This window comes from Mustela erminea, chromosome 11 (genome assembly GCF_009829155.1).
Source record: "Mustela erminea isolate mMusErm1 chromosome 11, mMusErm1.Pri, whole genome shotgun sequence".
Classification (NCBI taxonomy): Eukaryota; Metazoa; Chordata; class Mammalia; order Carnivora; family Mustelidae; genus Mustela; species Mustela erminea.
In genome coordinates, this window is record NC_045624.1 from 80,528,483 (window position 1) to 80,547,305 (window position 18,823).

The 18,823-nt window shown below is 35.0% G+C and overlaps 1 protein-coding gene across 6 annotated transcripts in view; it reads left to right on the forward strand.

The window, feature by feature from the left end:
- CACNA2D1 (calcium voltage-gated channel auxiliary subunit alpha2delta 1) overlaps positions 1–18,823 on the forward strand; it is a 514,151-nt gene that overhangs the window by 336,898 nt on the left and 158,430 nt on the right. For all 6 annotated transcript variants that reach the window (XM_032303892.1, XM_032303893.1, XM_032303894.1 and 3 more), the window contains exon 6: positions 2,957–3,086. In XM_032303892.1, the coding sequence (XP_032159783.1) occupies positions 2,957–3,086 (130 nt within the window). The remainder of the gene's footprint in view (positions 1–2,956; positions 3,087–18,823) is intronic.

The following is an 18,823-nucleotide window of genomic DNA, read 5'->3' on the forward strand; positions in this document are numbered from 1 at the left end:
AAAAAGTAGTTGTTCGTTAATATGCTAAGTAGCGATCAACCCAGATTTTTTCGTGAGTCGTCCCAAATACAAACGTGACTGATTTCAACTGCTGGTAGTTTTAAGCAGTGGACCCCCCAGTGTTTGTGAGTAGCACATCAACTGGAGGCCTTGTTGCCCTGCAGATCGCTCAGCCTTTCCCCGGGTGTTTCTGACTTAAGTTGATTTGGGGTTGGAGCCTGAGAGCCCACATTTAAAAAATTTTAGTGGATCCTGCTGCTGCTTATCCAAGGTCCATACTTCGAGAAACCATTGTTGTAAAATGTTGAAATTTTCAGAATATTTTCAGCTGCGAAAAATGGGGACATCATTCATAGTTGGTGTCCTCTTTACATTCATCTTCTTAATGAAAGTCGTTTGTTTTAATGTGCCCCTTTCCTTATTCAAGTCACTAGGGCTCAGGAACAGACAATGGAGTGTCAGTTTTTCAATGTGGTAAAATCCAGGGTTGAATCCACAGCCGAATCCTAGTTACCATTTTCATTATTTATTAAATAGCCATTGCCATCAAGGCTGATGTGTTAGGTTCAGAATTCCTTTTGCTCTCTGATTCCTATTTTCCTTATAACTCTTCTCTCTCCTTTCTTACACTCTGCAAGTGCTACACACACACACACACACACACACACACACACACACACCCTTTCTTTTAGAAAAGAGTATGATTTATGCTTCAAATTTTAGACCTGAAACACTATTGTTTGGTTATATATTCAGTTTCTTTGTGGATAACTATTATTTATGGCTTTCATTTGAAAAAAATCCAGTGATTGGTTTTCAAGTACTTTTGTCTGTGACCAATTTTATAGTTGGCATCACGGTCTAATATGTGCACATATAAACACATATAGTCCTATCTGAAACGAGCTTCACAAAATAGCTCTTCATTTTAATATACAGAGTGTACTTTTTTTATATTTTTAAAATATGTTTTCACTTAGGGATTCCTGGGTGGCTCAGTTGGTGAAATGTCTGCTTTCAGCTAAATCAGGATCCCAGGGTCCTGGGGTCGAGTCCCACCGCGGGCTCCGTTCTCAGCAGGGAGCCTGCTTCCTCTTCTGCCTGCTGCTTCCCCTGTTTGTGCTCTCTCTCTGACAAATAAAGTCTTAGGTTTTGTTTTTGGTTTTTTTTAAATAAAGTATGTTTCACTTAAATAATTTGGTCATAACCAAGTTTAATGTTTCATTTAAAGGTAATTTGGTTTATAAGTACCTATGAAATTGATTTCATTACCTGATGGTGGGTTGGATTTTTCAGCTTTGGAAGACACTGATTTTTTTGTTTTTTGTTTTTCATTTAAGGCCATATTGTTTGTATCAATGTCGAAATATTTCCAATGTTGCAGTTTCCCTAGGAAAAAATAAACATATGAGCATACACACACATACACATGTGTGTCCTAATATCTCAGGATATTAATGTACTACTTGGTCATTTACATGTTCAGGGCTGTATGGACAGCTGGACACAGTTCGTTGTAAGTCTGATGACTTTATGTTGTTGGCACTGTCTTCTAGCTGTCTTGGGAAATTTTCTGGTTGTCCAGTTACGTCTTTTCTCTTGTTTATCACTTGTATTGCTGTAGTGTGCTGCCAGAAGGAGTCAAATGTGATTTGTTTTTCAGTTTGGTTTTGATGAGATTACCTTTGGAATTTGAAAATAGTCTCCAACACTGAGTTGAAAATATAAACCGCAGTTAATTAAAAAAGGGGGGGGCAGTTTAAAACAGCTGTATTTGAACTGGGGAAAAAAATTAATGTAATTAGCCAAAACAACAACAACAAAAAGGTTACAGAGCTGCATTTTGCATCAATGAATGGAATTCTCAGTTTCCTGCGAGGGAAGGCCAATAAGGTGGTTCAGTATCAACAGCCTAGTTTGAATAGGTAGAAAATGAATTCTTAACCTTCAACTTTTGTGGGCTTTTCTTGAATCATTATTGATTGGACCTGACCCCCCACCTTAGGAGACAAAATGGTTGCAGTTAGGATTTAATTGTGCTTAATTACAAAAGATCTTTTTTTGTTAGTATACTTTATTTTTAAAACAAAAATTGGTACAACTGGAAAGCCTGCAAAAATCAAGGGAACAGGATATAAAATAATCCTTCATTGCTATCTTTTTGCAGTCATGTTTACCACAAGTTGTCAAATGAAGAATTACCCTCAACTGCATTGTAAGAATTGAGTAGCATAGTGAAATTTATATTGGGGGATAATCTTAATTTGATTCTATTTAAAGGAATTTGTCCTGTTCTGTAAGGTTCTTTGTAGTAAGTGCTGCATATGAAAAAGCTCTTGTCCCCTCAAGAGGATCCACAGTGACTCTAGCATTGAAGAAACGAGGAGAGAAGTTAGATTTTAATGTGAATAGTATGAAGATAATACTAATTCTGAGTCCTGAATGTAATTTGTGTATCTGATATCATCATGGTACTATGTATTTTTTCATTGTGGTTTCTTTTTTTATTCTGATGTATTTAATATATAACATTGGTTTCAGGTGTAAAACACAATTACTGGTATGTCTGATATTGCAAAACAAGTACCACATTAAGTCTAGAGGTCATCATGGTCGTGTATTTTTTTTTTTTTAAAGATTTTATTTATTTATTTGACAGAGAGAAATCACAAGTAGATGGAGAGGCAGGCAGAGAGAGAGAGAGGGAAGCAGGCTCCCTGCCGAGCAGAGAGCCCGATGCGGGACTCGATCCCAGGACCCTGAGATCATGACCTGAGCCGAAGGCAGTGGCTTAACCCACTGAGCCACCCAGGTGCCCTCATGGTCATGTATTTTTAAGATATTCTTGCAGATGTGTTTTTTGAAGACCACACATTTGTCAAATGAGACGACAGCAATATGAGACTGTTATCTCAAGTTGTAATATTCTTTTTATTGTCTATCTTTTCGGATGCAGCCCGAAAAAAATGAGAGTGAACCAGGCAGCCAGAGGATAAAACCTGTTTTTATTGATGATGCTAATTTTGGACGACAGATCTCCTATCAACATGCCGCAGTCCATATTCCCACGGACATCTATGAGGGCTGTAAGTAATAAAATTTAAACAGCTGTTGGAATACCATGCGGTTGTCTGTCTTCTCTGTCTCCAAACTGGGGAAGAAAAAGGAACAAATGGGATACCGTTTTGTTTCCATGTCATTGAAGAGTCTGTGGTCAACTCTCTATAAAAGAAGAAATCTGATTTTCACAAGTAGTTTATGTTCATATAGCCTCACTATGTGAATATTTGTAGGAGAGTCTGCATCCATTGGGGATGTCCTCCTATTAATGAGTAAAAAATTCTGACTTCCCAATTGCCATCGAAACTGAAAATTAAGAGATTTTTTAAAAAAAATCAAAATTACATAGCGCAAGTACACACAAATACACATATACAAACTATAAAGGGAGAGAGTGATACATTTTAGACTATGCAGTTTTAAATCCCATTTTACCCTAGGATATAGTTGAAAAATACATGCATCTCAAAACATTGTGGACTCCAGTGAAGTTGGGGAAAGATGAAAAATCGAGAACCAGTGAGCGGAAGACTTGCTTGAGAAGGCTTCCCTCAGTGAGGGGAATAAGTTACTTAGGAAAATAGAGGGCAGGGAGCTTGTGTCAGTAGAGTCTCAGAGATAACCGATATATTAGTGGGCGTAGAGCCTGAGAATCTGACTAGGATAACCTATTTATAAGGAGTACCTGAGACCCCGAAAGCAGGGGCTTTGTTCAGTCATAGCCCTGGTCTCCCATGTTCACCCTTCTCTGACCGGTTTCTACTCTCCCTGCTTGTCTAAGTAATTAGTAAGAAGAAAGGACCATTTGAGATTTTTTAAAGTGTGCTTCTTACATTCCTCTTAATTAGAGAGGCTGTAGAATGAATTGGGTATCTATAACTTCCTGGATTCTGGAGCCAGATGGCCTGAGTTCAAAGCTAAATTTTTGCAGGGTTGTTTTTGTTTTTGTTTGTTTTTTGTTGTTGTTTTTATTTTTAAGATTTTTATTTACTTGAGAGACCTCACAAGGGCAGGGGGCATGCAGACAGAGAGGGCAGGGACAGACTCCCTGCTGAGCAGGGAGCCTGAAGTAGGGCTAGATCCCTGGACCCCAGGATCACAACCTGAACTAAAGGTAGACGATTAAGCTACTGAACCACCCAAGTGCCCTTTTGAAATATTTTTTCCTTTCTTTTCTTTTCTTTTTTAAATATTTTATTTATTTGACACAGAGAGAAAGAGAGAGAGAGAGAACGCATATACCCAGAAGCTTGGGGAGCAGCAGGCAGAGGGAGAGGGAGAAGCAAGTTCCCCGCTGAACAGGGAGTCCAATGTGAGGCTTGATCCCAGGTCTGAGCCCAAGGCAGATTTTTAAAGGACTGAGCCATCCAGGCGCCCCTGCAGTACTTTTTTTCTTGAGCAAATGCTGTAAATTTCTGTGCAAGCATTTTCGCACCTGTAAAATGGGAATAAGATAACCTAAAAGATGAATGAGGGTAAAGGAGGTTAATATACTTGTTTTCCAGCCCACTAGTAGGTGCTATTTAAATGTTCGTTGCTCCTATTAATTATAATTCAAATTTATTTAAGCACAGGAGACTAAGTATAGGGACTAAGAATATAAATTATCATTTGTATTTTGGACTCACTGTGAGATTGTTTAAAAGGGAATTTGAGGAGTGCCTGGATGGCTCAGTGGGTTAAGTCTCTGCCTTCAGCTCAGGTCATAATCTCAGGGTCCTGGGATCGAGCCCCACTTTGGGCTCTCTGCTCGGCAAGAAGCCTGCTTCCCCCTCTCTCTCTGCCTGCTGCTCCACCTACTTGTAATCTCTCTCTCTCTGTCAAATAAATAAATACGATCTTTTTTTTTTTTAAAGGGAATTTGAAATGCATGTGTGATTCTTCTCATAACAAATTTCCTCTTGATCAAATTACTGTATTCATTCTGTTTTTAATTTTGAAAAAGTACACAATGTTTTCTTCCTATCAGTTCTTTTAAGGTATTAAGTGTAAGACTTTTCTCTTGATAAAAGAAACAAAATGATGTATATAGGTAGTTTCTGTTGTTACATGAGAATTAAACATAATTAGACTTCTTTACTGTTAATTCTAGGTCCATTTAGGAATTACCTGGGATTTAGGTTCAGATTTTTTTTTTTAAACTTTGATCATTGTGTACTTTTTTAAAAGCATTATCTTGATATTTGTCATGACATTTTATAATTGTTACAACTATTCAGACAATACTGAGCTATATGATGGTTTCTAATTTTTAAAAAAAATATTTTATTGGCCTTCATGTCAGATTTTTTTATCCATTGTTTGTTGGGTATGCCAACAAAATAATCTTATTACTTTAAGGTATTATCTTCCTGTTGAATTCACATTAGAAGAACACACTGGCTAGATATGGAAGTTTTGAGTCAAAATAATTTTTTGTCTATACTCTACGGATTTCCTGGCACAGGGTTTTATTTTGGGTGGGGGGAGGGTGTGGTTCTGTATTACTATGTTGAAGAAATTGAGGCCAACTTCAATGTTTTCAGTTTGTTAGAAAGCTGTTTTTATTGTGCTTCTGTTTTGTTGTCTCATGTTTGGAGATTTATTTTTTCCTTACTCCTGAAAATTAGTAGCATTACCAAAAAGATACTCAAGTCATTGATTTTTTTTTTTTTTTGTAATAATCTATGGAACATTTTGTTAAAATATATATTTGCATGGAAAAATATGTAAAAGAAATTAAAACAAGAACCACTATGACTGAAATAAATAGGGCATGAATTGAGCCCTACCTACTTAACCTCTTATGTTCTGGAGAGGAGGCCTGTCCAGTATCCGTAGTCTTGATGGATTCTCTGAGCAAGTCCGTAGATTGATTGTTGTGCTAGAAGAAAAGAAAAATAACAAGGTCAACTGTATTGAGGTTTTAATCTGCTTGCATGTGAATGTGGAGGTTTGGGGAATTGGGAGGGATGTTTTGAAGAGCTTTGTCTCCATGCTGATTCTGCCCACATTGGATAGGGTTGAAAGAAACAGTGGGCCACAGCACTGTTCCTTGATGGACATGGATTGCCTTTACCGGTGAAACTTAGCAGCAGGGCTGGAGCCTACTTACTGATGCCTCTCTAAGGCCAGGAGCTTACTTCCTGGTCTAGATGGCACATGAGACACCATTTCAGACCAGTATGGTATACAGATTCTGTTACCTCCCTGACCCACTCAGCCCAGTTCCCTCCCTTCAGTTACACAGAATAATGAGGGTCCCCGTACTTTTTCTAGTTCACATTCCTATAGAGCAGTACATCTATTTTACCTCTCCGTAGAAAGATTTCCTTGTGGTTCAGGCAATCTATGAGGGGTTGTCAAGAAATTCTGAAAATTTTCATTAGAATTTCCCTCTCCAAAAAGCATATACCATGATGGCAAATTTTAATATAGCACACATATTTAATATAGAAAATTAAAATCTCCAGCAGTGGTACCTTCTGAAGCTAATGACTATTTGTCATGATTAACAGGTAGGGGCCACAGTCCTATAGGGTAAATGCAGCAACTAATTGTCCAAGTAACATTTTTTACACTGCTTTTCAACTTGCTTTTTTCCTCAACTTAGAGATTCTTGGTAAGGTATTAGAAGGGCGAAAATAGGAGAAAGATTTCTCCTCAGTAGTAGGTTACCCAGAAAAAATAAAGTGACTGTGCTTAGTTTCTCAATGACATATTGGAGAAATAAATGAAAAAAGAGATTTCTCATTTTTTCCATAGATAGTTAGTGCCTAATTTACCAGTCAGTAAGTTACCTTGTGTGTACATTTTGTGAACAACAAGGGTCAGAAGAGTCCACAGATCCACTGGTCTGGTTAGTTAAGGACACCATTTTTTCTGAATTTGTAGTTGTTTGACTCCACGCCAACCTTTTTAAATAGAGTATCTCCTTTATTTACTATAACATTGTTAAAGTAATTTTGAAGAAGGGAAAACTGAAGCACTCTTCAAGGAAAAGCCATATTATTAATAAGAGATGGGGTCCAACTTCAAAAAAAGTCCAATTCCAGTCTTTATATTTTCAATCACTATAGTAAATGAAATTCTTGATTATTTTACTTTTGAGTTAATTTTAACTCAATGTTATTTGGGAGACAGAATTGTCCACTGGGCTTAGTAAGATAATGTGTTCTACATGAGAATCTTTATTTTCTTACTCTTTTTATCCCCCCTCTTTGATTTCTTGTTTCTGTTGTTGTTGAAATCACATTCATAGTTAGTCTTCCTCTGGTATATACTGGAAGAGACATAAAAATGGACACAAAATGAATCGAAACATAATTTTTAAAAATAACACTGTGACACAGTATACATAGGTTTAGGGTGTTTTTTTGTTGTTGTTAGTATGTTGCGAAAGTTTTGAATTCTATAAATGTTTTCCTTTGCAGTTTAAACTGTGCACACATATGCTGAAGACTTAATAGTCTCAGAGAATAAAAAATACTTTGATTTAGAAAATGAGATAAAACATTTAAATAGGTGTTTTTAGAAGTCTGAGATATATTTGGGAACGTGTCTTAATTAAAAAAAAGAAAAGACTCTGTCTTGGATTATTTATTTAGTCTCATTTATCTTATATTGGCTTCTCCCCCTTTGTTGAAATCTCATCAGTGAGACTCTGACCTTGCCTGGCCTCTACTCTTTTAAAATTCATATTCCATGTTATGGACTGTGGGAGTAAATGACACAGGAGTAAAATCAGAAATGTCAACAAGATCTTGAAATTTAATAATTACTGGTATTCTTCATGCGGTTCGTTGGAATATATCAGATTTACAGGATTGCTCTAGGTGTCTGAATTTAATAAATGTGAAAGCTTACTTTAATTGAAGGCTTAACTGAAGGAAACAGCCTCTTCTTTCACTAAGATAGTTATGTGACTGACTTTATTCTCGTAAGGAATCTCCTGTTCTAATTTCTTAGAGGCAATTACTTTTTAAAGTCCCAAGAATTGCATGTGATTATCTTTGCTCATTGATATATTTACAGTTTTAGAGTAGTACATTTAATTAGAACCATATCTGAAAGTGTTCATGTTTTAGAATTTCGCTGGTTGGTACTTTTATTTTCAAAGGCTTTGAAGCCATAATTAATTTTCAGATCCAATTTATCTGTTGGACTGTAAAAAAAAAAAATAGAAACTAGTAAAAGAAGGACTGAATATTCAGACCATTTGGTTTCAGTTACAGAACTTTATTTTTTAAATTTCTTTAGATCAAAGTATAGGAAATGTCTTCATAGAATGCTCTATAGTCATTATAAATAAAAATAGAAATTTTTATTTATAGAATAATTATAGTTCCAAAAGAATCTTCAGTAACAAGGGAAATAATAATTCCAAATTGCATAACATTTTCAGGTACTCAATACTTTTGTCCTTATACATTGTAATGTAAGCAAGACAATTATTTCCATTTTAGAAATGGAAAAAATGAACTTTTATCAGAAGGGAGTACTCATTTTGATAAAGGGAGACAATTATCAGGAGTTGTATTGTCTTTTTTTTTTTATTAATTGTATTGTCTTTTAAAGTCTCCTTTGCTTTACTAACAATACTTACGAATTGAACTTACAAATAAAATCAGTTTTAATTAATAAACTGATTAGCTAATAAAATTAATATTAATGATTAAAATTAGTAATTAAAATGACTAATATTGCCATTGTAATTTATCTTGATGTTGATTTATTTTGTCTTTATAGCCACAATATCTCAAATGATAAAAGAATAAAAACCTACCCTGCCTTTGCTGACAATTGTATAGCTAGCTTTTCGATCTTTATAAATTTTAACAACAAATCTCTTGCAAGAGATGGACATCATTTAATTGTAGAGTGCTAATTAATAGTTTACGTTTGTTTTAAACAACTCATTTTATTATTCTAATAAGGAATAATATGGGTAATAATCTCTTTTATAGTTTTAGAAAGTTAATATTTTAAATGATTGGCATGCTCCAAATAAGGCTGTCTGATTTGACAGTTCCAACAGTTGTAAAGATAGATGTAAACGATCTTAAAAAAAAAAAAAAATATATATATATACATATATATGTATATATATAAAATTTGGTGCTCTTGTCAAAAGGCTGGATTTACATCTGTAATTTTTTTTCAACAAATTAGAGTACATGTGAAAAAATTTCACTAGATTGATGTTAGTTTATAGTATTGCTTCACCAAATATATTTGGTAAGAAGAAACTTTACATCCTATTGTTAAAATACTCATTTTCAGTGTATAGTCTTAGTTTTTAAATTGTAGTTAACTTAGAAATAAAGTTTGTCCCATATGTCTTTTCTTTAATGAACTGAAATTAAAGAGTAAAATTGTGAGTTCTTGGATAATAAGTGATTTGAAGGAAATGCAGCCATGGGAAACAGGATTATTTGGTGTAACTTAGAATGATTAATATGAATAAGGCAGATTACTTGGGATGTAACTGGTTTGGTTATAACTGAAGTAGATTTTTAAAAGTTAACAAAAAAGAGTTATCAATTGTAGAGCTAAAGTGTTTTTTCACATAGTGTTTGGTTTTGAAATATGCATTTTCTTCTATTGACTATAATGATTATTGGTACATTTTAATTTCATTCATCTCATGAGAGTGTATCTTTCATTTGTAATTGGTGTATTTAAGAAATATTTTGAATTATTTATGAGATAGCTCAGAAAAAAACCCAAAATCTCTAGACAAAAATCAAAGTTGTGCTCTACTCTCAAAATACTGAATAATATAGATTGCTTTTATATATGCTAAGAAAAATAACACTTTTATAATATAGCAGTATTACACATTTGGGTAAAATGTTATTAACTATCTAGTATTAGTGTAGAAATCTAAGAAAGTTCATGATAAGATAACGTGGACCTCCGGGGTTTTTTTTATGAACCGTAATATTACTGAATTACCTCCAAAGCAGGCAATGATTAAGTGAAAGTTCACTAATTTGAGATTAATTTCAGGTATGTTCAATGTGTATCATGAGGAGAAAAATTATAACATGTTCTCCTTATTTTGCCTGTAGTGGGTGGGAGTGGAACATAAAATGAGCAAATAAACAATAGAATGAGCTACATGATAGAATAAGATATGTTCTTTTTAAAAGTAGGCAAGGCGTATAGGTACTTCCTGGGTTAGGAGTAGGGAGCAGATATTTTAAAATAAAGGGAATCCCTTGTGGATAAGGCAGCAGAGGTCTTTGTCATATACAGCCCAATCGATAATTGCTTAGACTTTGATTTTTACTGATACTGTTAGAGTTCAGTCTACTTTAACAAAATACCATAGACTGAGTGGCTTAAACAGTAGATACTCTTTCTTATGGTTCTGGAAGGTGTGAAGTCCAAGATGAAGGTGCTCGTGGATTTGGTTCCTGTTGAGGGTTCTCTATCTGGTTTGCAGATGGCCACCATCTTGCTGTATGCTCGAATGACCTCTTTGTACACTTGGAGAGAGTGAGCACGTGCGCTCTGATCTCTCTTCCTCTTCTTGGGAAGACCCTAATCTTGCTTTGGAGGTTCTATCTTCATAAACTCCTTTATCTCTGATGACTTCTCAAAGGCTCCACTTCTAATGCTATCACGTGGGGATTAGAGTGTCCACGTAGGAATTTTGGGAGGACACAAACGTAGGAGCTGTGTGGAAGTAATGATGGTAAAATGAGCTGATATGGTTGGGCCCCGAATCTTGCAGGATTGGTAGCCTTCTAAAAGAGGTTTGTATATGTACTTACACGGAGGAAAGGTCATGTGAAGGCATAAGAAGGCAGCTGTCTACGAGCCTGAAAAGAATGCTCTCATAGGAATTCAAAAAGGCAGGCACCTTGATCTTTGATTTCTCAGCCCTAGAACTGTGAGAAAATAAATTTCTTATTTAAGCCACCCAGTCAATGGTATTTTGTTATGGTAGTCGGGGCTGACTAAAACCCAAATTTACCTCCTGAGAAAAAAATGCTGTAGTCTTAAACTTGTGGTTTAAAAGAATAAAAACAAGCTATGAAAAAGTTCAGTTGGGTGTTTCGTACTTTGTACTAAAATATAATAGTTGAGAAATACTCATCTGTTATATTTGGATTTATACCCACCCTTTTTGCATTCTGATTCAGAATCACAATTTCTGTGCTTCCCCTTTAAGCACTTGTGCCCTGGAAACCAATTAATGTTCACCAAACTGAACAAATGAGTAGACTTGACTGAAACGGCAGTAAACTTGCAATTCTAACCTTCTATAGTAATGATCAGATCGATCATTTTCCTGGAGAATTACCTAAGTTACTGAGTGGATATGTAGGCTTTGCAGATGTAGAGATTGAAATTTATAGTTCCTGAAGTGTGGTTTTGTCTCATTTTTGTTTTGTCACATTTAAAAGCGGGCAGAAGACTATTCCAACAACCCGATTGTCTAGTCCTTCAATTGATCATGGTGCCCAGTGTCCAGAATGGTGCTGACAAATTGTTTACTGTTTTGTGCAGATATGATTGTTCTATGCACACTACAAATTGATTACATTTTGGAACACTCCGTACCTGGTTTAATTTGCGAAGTCCCTTGATTGAAACTTGAGGGATATTTTAACCCATTATGATATTTAGGATTACAAAAATCTGTAGCTCGCCTTAAAAAGTTGTAAATTAGGGGCGCCTGGGTGGCTCAGTGGGTTAAGCCTCTGCCTTCAGCTCAGGTCATGATCCCAGGGTCCTGGGATCGAGCCCCACATAGGACTCTCTGCTCAGCAGAGAACCTGCTTCCCTTCCTCTCTCTACCTGCCTCTCTGCCTACATGTGATCTCTGTCTGTCAAATAAATAAAATCTTAAAAAAAAAAAAGTTGTAAATTAGCTCTTGAGAGAGCTACTGTTGAAGGTTCACTCAACTCTTTTATGCAAACATATATAATGGTGGTTGCTTCTGTCTTTTGTATCACCTGCCATGTTACTATCAATGACTCACTATTTCTAGCAATTTTTATGGCATGTTCTAAACAAAATTTAAGTCATTTTACCCAGTGTTTTCCATTTTATATGACCATGTCACATTAACATCTCACAAGTATGTATTTCATTTATTACACTTAACCTCTTTACTCAGAAGATCTTCTACTAATGACAGGTGGGCACAATAATTTTCATAAAATTTATAACTAACTTTATGTTCTGTAGGAATTACTTTCTTGTGTACACATGGTTTGTTGTGACAATGTAACTTTATTTTGTTAGCCTCCTAAACTTTTCTAGTCAGTGACCGTGAATAAAAGGGACTTTCCTTGGGACTTTATAATAATAAAGTGGCCTTGGTCACTTGAAGTCCTAAAAACAGTTTAAAAAGTTTCAACTCAGAAATTAAAATGTGCATTCCCATGTAATAGTCAAAATTCCCAGTTTGACTTGGTATTTATTAACTCTTCTCCCCTGTTCTAGATGAGAGCTAATGGAAGCCTACAGTAGAAAAGGGGCCAAGGGGGTGAGCATTTCCTAGCCATTCTCTGAATTTTACCCCCACCAGGTAGAAGCAAGGAGAGGAAGGGAAGGTAGAAGATCCTTGTTGCTGGGCTGGGTGGCTTTAGGCCAGAGCTGGGTAGAAGATGGGTCTTACAGGTAATTTTAACTTTTTCTTTTGAGGAGCGATTTATGGGTTATTGAGACATTTCTTGCTGGGTTCTTCTCTTCTCTAATTCATTTGACTCAACAGACACCTCAACTAGCATAAAACTTAATGCTAGTTGACTCCATAGCCCTGAGTGGCATTTTAGAATGGCCTCCTAGGAACCATGGGAACTATAGGACAATGGTAACATCTACATGCTTCATGCCCATCTTAGCAGACGCTACCAAGATCAGACAAAATTGGGGCATAAAATGTGGCATTGTTCATAATGTTTTGCTGTATGTCTTTTTATACTAGATTTCATTACATAATTTTTCTCTTCATGTTACATATTTGGCCAAATGGAAATTCTCTGGTTAGGAGCTCCATGAAAAATGTTTTCTAAGTCAAGAGTACTTAGAAAGGTGTTTAGAAATTTTTGTCAACATACATGGTTAATTTTGGTACTGAACTAAATGTAAACCTCATCTAATCAGGCCAACATCCATGTTTAGATCATATAAATCTCAGCTCTTGGTCTAGTGTGCATATAACTCACTAAGGAATATCCTAGATCTTCACTTCTTTTCAGAGTTGATATTTCTGTTTTCTTCTGAAGGAAGAGATAAAATATTATACAGCATGTTTATTAAATGTCCTTAATTTCTTTTATTTCTCATACCTTACTGGGAACTGTGTTAAAAAGAAAATACTCTGATTTTTTTTTTTTAGTTTATTTTTTAACAAGAATAGGAATTTGTAAAAGGTCCAGTAACTACTACACTTTTGCTTACAGTTGAGTGGGAAGAACAAATAAAAATGAACTGTTTTTTTGTTTCTCTAAAGAAATTTGAGAGGGAACATGGAGGCACAGTATAAAAGGATGTGTGTACAATGCAATTCCTTTGTAAATTTGATAGCTGGAAATCAGAAGTGTACTTGGCTAGCTTTCTATGATGCATATAACAAGTGACAGGCCATTCAAAGGTTGAAGAAGAGAGATAATGAAATCTTAAATTAGAATAGCTTTCCAAACAGACTGACAGTACTGTTCACAGCAAATTAAAAAGGGATTGACAATTGGAGAGAAAACGGAGGCCTGGAATTTGAGATGAGAATTTTTAATCATCTGGCATTTTGCTTCTTGTATAAAATCTTAGCAGATTTCTCCCTAGAGATAAAAAGGCATTTAAAAGATCTTTCAAAGTCCTATTTAAAAAGAAAGACTTTGAGTGGACTAAAGATTCCAGCACTATTTTATCTCAAGATAGATCATATTTTAAAAGTTCAGGGACTGTGAGCTACGCAAGTATTGAAATTGGATTTAGTCAGTACTTTCAGTAGAGCAAATGAAGTTCTATTTTAACTTAATGAATAATATGTGACCCTTTAAAAAAGTAGTGCTTAAGGTATATAGCATTGGAAAGATAGAGTGATATAGGCCTTGCTGGTTATTTCATTCCTGCGTAAAAGTGGTTTTTCTTTCTTGTCAATGATTGTAAGTGGAAGTTGGGAGAAGTTCTTTATTAGCTCCCATGGACACTGGGGCCCTTTCTTGTCTCCTCTTCCCTGGGTCTGGAACATGCTAGAAGAAATGTTCCATATCTACCCTTCCAAGTCTGTGAAGACCCATTGTTGTTTCTGTACTTTCTTGGTGATCATTGCCAGTGATGTAGAAATGATCAGCAGTTATCAGGCCACTTAGGATAGAGACAGTAAGACTCCAGGAGAATTACACAAATAGTGGAAGGCTTTATTTTTTAAAGAAAGTAATATTGTATTCAGTGGTATCTGCATTTTTTTTTTTTCATTTAAAGATTTGAGAGAGAGTGAGAGAGTGCTTGTTTGGGAGGAAGGGCAGAGACAGAGGGAGAGAGAAGCAATAAATAGACTCCCTGCTCAGCATGGAGCATGGCTTTGATCGCATGACACTGGGGTCATGACCTGAGCCAAATTAAGAGTCAGTCGTCAAGCCAACTGAGCCACCCAGGCGCCCCTAAATGGTATTTTTTAATTCTTAAAATGACTTCTCTATTTAATTTTTGATCTCTTCTGATTGGAGGGCATCCTTAACCCATAGAAGAACATCCTTACTCCAGAATAATTTAATTTTTAGACCTTCTTTGCTTATCAGCTGCACCCCAAGCTAAGAAACAACTGACAAGAAAAAGTGGTGTTTTGATAATTTTTCAGCACACACATGCCATCTTTTTCCATTTCTAATGGAAAAGTTAATGGAAAAAATCTTTTCTCTTCTGTATTTTTGTCATTTATTGTTTGAAGTTTTTGTATCATTAAATTTAAAATAACATTTTTTCATAAAATGGTTTTCTTGGGGCATCTGACTTGGTTGAGCATCTGCCTTTGGCTCAGATCAGAATCTCCAAGTCCTGGGATAGAACCTGTATCAGGCTCCCAGCTCAGTGGAGCCCTTGCTTCTCCTTCTGCCTCTCTCCTCCCCCTGCTGGTGTGTGTGTGCATTGCCTTTCTGGCTCAAAGAAGTAAAATCTTTAAAAAAAACCAAATGCTTACTTTCTAAATGTGAACTTTTAAACAGTTATTTTGCATATGTGTTATTTCTGGTATTTTGACCTAAAAATTCCTTTTTTATAATTAGCTTCAAAACCAGTTTTCTAGTCTAGGGAATAAAAAATAAAATAATTACCATATTAAAAAGCAGTCAAATTTTTCATCACATTTAATTCAAAAGGATTGATAGCTGTTTGAAACATAAAATGATTCCCCAAAGGGCCAAAATTTTTGCAATCAATTTAAAATATAACTCGCAATATGGAACTACAATGTTTGAGACTTAGAAACTTTTCTCAAATATATAATTGATAGAACTGAGTGATAGCCATCTATAATTTTAAAAGACCATGCAAACATTAGGTATGTAATCATCATAATATAGAAAGCTATTTGTTTTAGTTGTAGTGAAGTCATAGATCATACTTACTTGTATTTCACTTCTATTATTCACTTCTATTATGTATTTAACTTTTATTATGGTTTGTTATTTAAACCAAGCCCTGTTAAAATCTTGAGTCTAAATTTATTAACCCTATTGTCTGATACTTTTTATTCTCAGAAGGATGTGTAGGTTGTTTTTGAAAAATTTTGATATATTTCTGAAGTAGGAAAATTGAGTAGTACTGCAAAGGTAAAGTTTGGAGTACAGTGGATAGCCTTTAATAGAAATAGAGAATGGTACCAAAAATTAAAAAAAAAAAATTAAGGGGTAGGGAAATTTTAAAATAATTAAAGGAAAATGGTAGTCCCATGAATATTTAAATTAACAACGATTTAGCAAAAATAAAGTTGGCTTTTGTGAGAATATTTTGATATATACCTCTAGTGCTTATCTGTGTTAAGAGGATTGTTAAGAGGATTAAAAAAAAACACTCAAAATAAGCAGGCCATTGTTAGATGAGTGTTAAAACAAAATACATCCTATATTAACAGCCCTAATTTTCCTAAGAAAACTTAGCAATAGGGGTGACTGGGTGACTCAGTTGGTTAAGCATCTGACTCTTGATTTTGGCTCTGGTCCTGATCTCCAGATCATGGGATAGAGCCCCTGATAGGGCTCCACACCCAGCAGGGAGTCTGCTTGAGATTCTCTCCCTCTCCCTCCCTGTCTGCCTTTCCCCATTCATGTACATGCTCTCTCTCTCTCCCTCAAATAAACAAATAAATCTTAATTTATACCTAAGCTTTCTTTTCTTTTTTTTTTTTTTTAAATTTTAATCTTAGTCTAATGAATAATGTCCTCTGGAAGTTCTTAACGTGTAATTGAGCACCTATATGTCCTCTTTTTCATTCATTCGAGTTAAAAGAAACCAATGTTTAATGCATATTCAATAAAACGTAGTGAATTATAGAATTAAATTCCAGTGTCAGTGAACTAGGAATTATTTTATGATTAGTTGATATTTATAGCTCTTTGGTCAAGGTTATTATCATATCCTTTGTAGTTTGTGAACATGAACTTCAGCAGATTTTGAGATTTTAGTATTTTAATGGATAGACTGAGTCTGAAACTCTGAATTTGAAAGTATATTTACTTTGAAGAACATAAATTTTTAATTTGCAGTCTTTTCTGTAATAAGTGGTATATTTTCAGAGTTGATCAGATTTTAATCTTTGTTTTTAAAGATTTTATTTATTTATTTGACAGAGAGACACTGAGAGAGGAAACACAAGCAGGGGGAGTGGGAGAGGGAAAAGCAGGCTTCCTGCTGAGAAGGGGGCCCAATGATGCAGGGCTCAGTCCCAGGACTCTGAGACCATGACCCAAGTTGAAGGCAGACACTTAATGACTGAGCCACCCAGGTGCCCCGAGATTTTGATCTTTAAAGTTCAGTTAAGTTTAATAAGCATAACTGATAAACAAAATATTTTGCTACCATAAAGCCAGTTCTTAAGAATGAGTAGCCTTAGCAATACCTATCTGGGTATTAGGGCATTATGTACATTGTTTCTCTTTTTCCTCTAAAAGGATATGCTAAGACTGATAATGATGTCTATTTTAATGTGTGCTAAGAAAATGTGAATAAATGTATACTAGTTTACAAGGATCTAATTGTATAACGTATTGATTTATACAGAGAATATGAGAAAATCAAAATATAAGAATGAGAATAAGGCTGTTAAATAACTGACTTATGGGCATTTTGTATATGACAGTATTACAGCAAACTACATAGAGTATAAACTATGAAGTAAGCATTAGGAATTAGGTAGAAAGATGAGTTATTTGGACTGTGTGTTATATAATAGCATAATCACAATAATATTTTCTTTCTACCTCTTGAGAATTTCAGTATGTGGCCATCTTCTTCTGTTGTCTTTATCAGAGCAGTCTTCTCCTTGGAACCACGTTCCACAGATGATTGCAAAGGCAGTTTTGACAGCCTTTTATTAGGTTGTTCCTTTCGTGTTCTTCTATCTAAATCATAATTAAAAGAGAAGCCATTGTTGTCTAGTTTATACGTTATGTTTTTAATGAAATTAAAAAGAATCACTCCATGGATGCGCTTTGAGGGTTTTGTGCTATGGGCCGAAGTTTGGTAGAGATGGCATTGTCATCCGTATCTGAGTCTCTTTCTTTAGACCAATTGGAGGATCACGCCTTGTCCTGCTTGCAACCTGTTCTTGACTGGTGCTGCCCAGTGGTTATGGTGATAGTGCTGTGTGTGGCTTTTTGGCTGGTAAATTTAAATGTCTGCGTTAGATTTTCTGGAACTCTCTTCCCTCCCCATGACCATATGGGTGGAAATGGATGAAACCTGAATCAGTCTAAGTCCCTGTGTTGAGTGAGTACATGCTGCAAAGACTAACCACTCTTTCTTACCTGGATCCCACTAACAATAAGCTCTGGGTTTGTAGGATGAGTGAGGAAAAGCACACAAACTACTTTCATGTTTTACCCACTAAAATCTTATACATAATATATACATGTAAATATGCATACATAGTCACATATTCACTTGGCAACAATACTCTGATGGTTCTACCTCCTTAATTTCTAAAACAGTACTCTTTCATCTTACTTTTGTGCCATCATTCTGTTTATAAAATGACTAACTACCTGGCTTCCTCTGCTTTTCAGGATTTTTTTCCCCTAAATATTTGAAAATCAGAATTTTAATCTCAAAGTTGATCTCCAAGATAAATTTTAAAGCTTGATATTTACCAAATATTAAATCCCTTATCAGACATATTTATCTGCAACTATAAAATAAATGTCACTGGTATTTTTATTTTCAATCTTTAATTCTGTTTTTCGTTCTTTAATGCACATTTTAAAAATATGACTGCTTAGGGAAAATAAAAACTCAAAGCTTTCTCTATTAGGACATTGAATGATAGATTAATTTCAGACTGACAGTTTTAAATCCATATTTTGGTTCATTTCAAAGTCAACAGTCAAATTGAAGTATTATAAAAATACATAAATCCTACATGTTGAAATGATAGGCTCTAATTTATCAGTTTGTTTTAAAAGAAAAACTCTAAATTATTACAATATGTGGTGATAACAACCCTTCCCACTGATATGATTAGACCATTGATGATTTATGACAATATAATTGAACTAACATGTACACTGTAATCACTAGGCTAGAAGCCCTTTTCAAAATAAGAGATTT